The 5,904-nt window shown below is 36.8% G+C and overlaps 1 protein-coding gene across 1 annotated transcript; it reads right to left on the reverse strand.

The window, feature by feature from the left end:
- Nucleotides 1-336: 336 nt before the first annotated feature.
- LOC108243591 (gap junction beta-7 protein) lies at nt 337-4,136 on the reverse strand. The gene is made up of 2 exons (XM_017429154.3): nt 3,847-4,136; nt 337-1,929 (listed from the first exon to the last, which is right to left on the reverse strand). The coding sequence occupies exon 2, from the start codon at nt 1,913-1,915 to the stop codon at nt 1,079-1,081; it is 837 nt and encodes a 278-aa protein (XP_017284643.1). The 5' UTR covers nt 1,916-1,929; nt 3,847-4,136; the 3' UTR covers nt 337-1,078.
- Nucleotides 4,137-5,904: the final 1,768 nt, after the last annotated feature.

Below are 5,904 nucleotides of genomic sequence, written 5' to 3' on the forward strand. Positions count from 1 at the left end.
GTCAGAGATCAGAGGAAAAAGTCCAGTTATTAATATTATTTTTATTGTTTTATTTTTATAATTTCATGTCAATTTTGTATAATGGATTTGAAGTTTTAAAAGGTAAATCCCTTGTAAATTAAAAGCCTTATAATTTCTGCATTTAAAACATGCTAAAGATAATAAGAAAACTGAATAATAACAACATTGAAACAATGAAGCTGTAATCATTGGTTCTATAAAACAAGAGTTGTTTGATTCCGTACACAAAGGAACTCAGTCAAAATGCAGCAAAAATGCTTTATAATAGGTTTCACCTTTTTGTGTGTTTGTTTTGTTTTTTGGCTCTGACAAGAGATTTTTCATCATTTGTCTCCTGATAGATCATTTTCAAATGAAGCAGAAATAAAGCCCACTGTCAAAAAATGTGAAGGAATGTGCAATACGAGATTAGGTCAGTAAGTAATGTTTATTTTTTTCACTGAGATGTGTTTTTTCATTAAAATACAGTGCAAACAGTGCATGTCAATTGTGCTTGTTTTTCATCCATGAAAACACATGACTTGGGTCATTTAAGAAGCCCAATTCTAAAAAGTATAGAGAGAAAGAAGAGTTGGATTAAAGACAGATGAATCAGTGGGTGGAGACAACAAAAGCATTTGGATTTATTTATCCAGATCCATTCAGGTATTGTTGACCATTCAAGTGTTTTAAATTGAGCCCCATTCATTCAATCCTTTTTTTTTTGATATTTGAACACTTTTCTCTGGCACACACTCAGAATCAGGAGTGTTTAATGGTTTTGTATTTTGGTGGAGAATACTTCAAGCTGAAGACCATAATAATGAATAAATTTAGAGGCCGAATATGTGATAGAGGTAAGTATGACTGTAAGTATGGAGAGGATTGCATATAAGGAAATAAATAAAAGGGATATCAGAAGGGAAAGCCGGGATGAGAAAAATATTAAGTCTTCCTAATTACAAAGAAAAGTAAAAAAATATATTAAAAACTAATTGCAATTAAAATTTAGTCATTGGAAATTTTTTCTTCAGGCATCCATGAGTCAAAACAAAACTAAAAACTTTCATTTATAGTTTCATTTTGAGAGGGAAGCTTCTGGTTGGACTCGGTCCTCCAGGACTGGACAGGCAGGTTTTTCACCCGCAGCGGCAGGATCTGAGCAGGAGACCTTTGTGTTTACTGCAGACTCAGCTGAAGCGAATGTGTTAGCAGGTAAAACATGTGACTGGCGTGACTGGCTCCGGCTGCGGAGCTTCTCCTCCACAGGCACATAGTACCTGCTGAAGCATTTACACAGCCGCTTCCACATGATGTACACAAACTCCACAAAGTTCAGAATGATGCACAGAATGGAGGTGCAGCCCATGATGTAGAGGAAGATCTTCTTCTCCGTGGCTCGGGCGATATAACAGTCCACCGTGTTGGGGCAGGGACTCTGGCTGCACTGCAGCAATATGGGCATCCCAAAGCCATTGAACAGAAAGTAAAAAGCCAGCAGGGAGCCTATTTCAAACAAGGTTTTAAAGACCAGGCTAATGGTGTAGGTGCAGAAAAGACCTCCATCAATGCTCCCTTTGTCCTGGTAGAGTTTTCGTTTGTACTTGGCCTCGCGGTGCTCCCTGTAGCCCACATGCAGGGCCACCAGCAGGGAGGGTGTGGACACCATGATGAGCTGCAGGGCCCAAAGGCGCGCCTGAGAGATGGGGAAGAAAAAGTCGAAGCAGGCGTTTTCGCAGCCAGGTTGCTCCGTGTTGCAGATAAAATCCTTCGTCTCGTCCTTCCACACCTGCTCGGCGGCAGCGACATACACCAGGATCCTGAACACAAAGACCACTGAGAGCCAGACGCGTCCGATCACGGTGGAATACTTGTTCACCCCGCTGAGAATGCTCTCCAAAAACCCCCAGTTCATCCTCCTTTTTTCTCCTGCAAGGAAATAAGCCAGCAGTTAGTCCAGTAAAATATATCTGAATTACAAACTATTTACATCACTTGTCAAACTCCGGGCCTGCAAGTCAGATTTGACCATTGTTACAATTTTTTTGACATGGAAAGAGCAACTTGCAGATGAAACTGCAGCCAAAAAAAGGTGTCAAAGCAGAGCATTTTATTCTAAGTAGCAGGAGTAGTATGGTATTTGAGGGTGGTTTAATGGATTATAAAAACTGTATTACTAAAAAATAAGGAAAGTGCTATAATTCACCAGATCGTTCCTGTATGCACTGCATTAAAGCGACTGGTTGGGAAAAGAACCTGCATCAGGCGGTGAAGGGAATTTTTAATGATCTAGATGATTTGTGTCAGCACAGGAAAACCAGCTCTTTCAGATCCTATAAATAGTGTCTTATTGACTGTTAGAGGCTACTCGCAAATTAAAATTACAGAAAAAAATAATAATAGGTGAATTATCAGCTGAAGTCTCACTGAATTCTGAGTGTTTGCAACCAAGAGACCACAATTTGATCGACCAATTATTTTAAAATCACGACTTCTTTTCACGTGCACAGCTTGTAAAACTGCATTCCTGGCTGTGCACATTATTTTGTTGCTCAACTCTGCCCACATCATACCTGCTCTGGCTCATTTTGTTTTTGGCATGTTTTAAAATCTGCTGGAGTATATTTTAAAAATGAAGATAGGTAGATTTATATATATTTCTTTATTAATTATTGGTGTATTTTGACCTGGACAATCAGGTCTGTAGTCTCAGATGTTTTCTGTGCAGGTGTCAAACTCCAGCTGTAGAGCGAACATTTCAAGATATTTTGGAGATTCCCTCATTAAGGCTGTTTGCCAGCTAGTCCAGTGAGATACAGGGTTAAATGACTCATCATAACTTTCAAAAAAGTGACACAGGAATAATTGTTTTAGTCTCTGTGGAGAGTTTTTTTTCCGCATCTTTTTGTTTTTATTTCACCTTTATTTATACAAATAATCTCATTGAGACAAGAGAAACCTGTTGAGGAGACCAGATCGTGGCCAGAAGTTGGAAACTGAAAAAAAAAATCCCCCAAAAACAAACTTTAAAAATTTTTGAATTTGTCAAAAAAAAAAAAAAATCAAAATCTGAAACAAAATCCAAAAAGTACAGAAAAAAAAATGTTTTAAAGTTTTTTTTAAATGTTTTTTAAAAAATCAGATACAATTTAAAACAAGCATTTGCTCTTGTTTTGTTTTGGTAAATTTGGTTTAAATTTAAAGCTTTCACTTTCAACCTTATTGTATTTCATCAACTGTAACTACTGATTTTTCACACGAACAAATGTTTTGGCCTGGATTTAGCTCCACAGAAAAAAGGGTTTGAAAGATGAACATAAAACCTACTGCTATTGTCCACTACTTATACAAGTCTATATCTTTAACTTATTCAAACAGCTATTTCTTTTATATTTATTTAAAATCTTCCACAGACAGTTCTCAGAGTCCAGGAGCTTCTCCACAAGTCAAGTTTTCCAGTCAAACAAATTTGCAAATAACCAAATGAATCTTTGCTCAGTAGTCAGCCTTGCCCAGCGTGTTATTGAGTTTTGCTGACTGACTGATGTTTGTTCAGCTTTCTGCACAAAGATTTAAGGTTTATAAGATCCACAGATACAAATATCAGGACAATAGATGTTTGATTAATAACAACTGTTACCACAAAACACACCCATAGTAAGAAAAACAAATTTAAAGTGGAAATAGAGCTGAAATAACACATAACTTGACGAGCTGGTATAAAGTGGTGACTGGTTAGAAAACTATTCTCTGTCTTTAAATTAAAACATAATTCCATTTGACTGTTTTGTGGTTTTTAACAGGATCCATCCAAACTTAATAAAAGAAAAGAAGTCAAAAACTTACCTGGATGTCCTGAGGCGTGCTTTCAACAGGTGAGCTGTACGCCGTCCTCTGTCTGATAACCTGCAGAGCCACACCTTTTTCTAAGCAGACAACCTTTTCTGTGAAAGCAGCTTCAGAGCAGACCATGTGTTGGTAATATAAAAAGTAAAATGTGTGGACATCACCAGGAAGCTACCTAATGCAAATAAAACATGTTGCCCGTCCTGTTCAGGGACAATGTGGGGAAGAACAAACGCCTCTACAGCTGTGGGGTGGTTCTTTTTTCCTCTCTTACCTGCTCAGTCTCACTGAGTCACTGGTGATACGAGGATCAAGTTACTCTGCTGCTGATGAGTAAATAATAAATGTAACCTCGGGCCTGAGACGTCCTGACTCTCATTTGTCAGGTTTTGGCCACAACAGCAAACAACTACAGCAATTCCTGAAGAAATTCTCAAAGTGCCTGCCACAACATTTTATGGCAAAGTTTAAAACAAAGAACTGAAGGATTTCTTAGCAGCTAATTTGAGCTCAGTATCCCTAAAAATGACAGCGCAAAGACATTTTTTGCATTAGCTGTGGCAGACATTTTGAATTAGGTTGATCCAAACTACTAATCATTAGTTTGAGGAACCTTCTTTCATGTCTTTCATGAGATAATTCAAAGTGCATACAGTTTTAATAGGATCTGAAACATATCTGCGCAGTCTTACAGGGATTTTGGATTAGTTTTTTGCAAAAAGAGTCATGATGGTAACTCAAAACACCAATAAAACTAATAGTAGTCTCATCCCTGAGCTGCTCGTTTTGATGTATATTTTGTGTGAGTGCACTTTATCAAGCCTCATCATAGTTGATGGAAGAGGTAAAATAAATAACAAAATTAAGAGACCCCTTCAGATGGGACTTTAGTCAGCTGTTATGTTGTTTTTAACTGCTTTTGAAAGGTGTATGGTGAATAGTAATATGTGCCACCATAGAAAAACAGGAATTAAGTTTCCAAAGTTCCTCTATGGCAGGCCCCAATAAATGCACTTATTAGATAGGCCTGAATTAAAACTCAAAAAGCAATGATTTCTTGCTTTTTAAGAACCCATCTGTTGTTCTATTGATGCTTTTCGTTTGTTTCTGTTAGATTTATTGTGCTTTTGTTTATCTTCCTCTATCTGTTCATCAGTTTTGTTTCTGTGTTTCCCATCATTGCCTCTAGATGTCCTCAAGACCTTTAGTCTCACATTCAGATCTTATCTCCATCCATTACTATCACCCTTCCTCTGTATATTTTTGGTTTTCTCAGCTCTTTTATCAGATCCTCATTGGGGTTTTTTTCCATTCTGAACATACTTTCTTCTCAGTTGAGCTTGTTTTAGTTTTTGTTTCTGTTCTCTCTCTAAATGCAGCACCTTTAGTTTTGGTTTTAGTTGATAAGTTTTGTTTTTTCTCAGCTTCATCTGAGTCTTCCTCTAATTACTGATCACATCAACCCTGAACTGAAACTATCCTCACTAAACATATTAATACAAGATAATCTTCTTTGAAATGGATTATGAGTTTAGAATTGGTGAGTCATCCGATTTGCTCTCCTTAAAGTATTCTGAAAAGATTCTTTAATTTCCCTGATGTCTAGTTTTTATTAAGTTTACAAAACCTGTTTGATTGGGCCTTTATACACATTTAGTTTATAAAGTACATTAATCATCACATTTTAGCCCATTTTAAACCTAACCTTAGCAAACACAAAAATGACTATAACTCAGCCAAGATTAAAGGTATTGAGCTAAGATTTGGTGTGGGAGTAGCTGAGTATAACCCCTAACAGAATTTTGATTTATATTGAGGGACAACTGAACATTAGTCCAATTCTATTATCTACCTCTGGTCTTCTGCAGCCCTAGAGATAAATAATAAGACAAAAAACTGAAAAGGACTTTAAATATTTGTAATGAGGAGAGAAACCTCATAGAGGACACCAAACTACCCTCTACAAACCACTGCATTAAATTGTTCCTCAACTACAATTAGACAACAGCAAAAAAAAAAATCTAATTTAAATAAAAAACAACTTGGACTCAGGCTTTG

Source organism: Kryptolebias marmoratus, linkage group LG13 (assembly GCF_001649575.2).
Source record: "Kryptolebias marmoratus isolate JLee-2015 linkage group LG13, ASM164957v2, whole genome shotgun sequence".
NCBI classification, from domain to species: Eukaryota; Metazoa; Chordata; class Actinopteri; order Cyprinodontiformes; family Rivulidae; genus Kryptolebias; species Kryptolebias marmoratus.

Coding starts and splice junctions, on each gene's coding strand:
- LOC108243591 (XM_017429154.3), bottom strand. CDS start 1,915: ATGAACTGGGGGTTTTTGGAGAGCATTCTCAGCGGGGTGAACAAGTAT.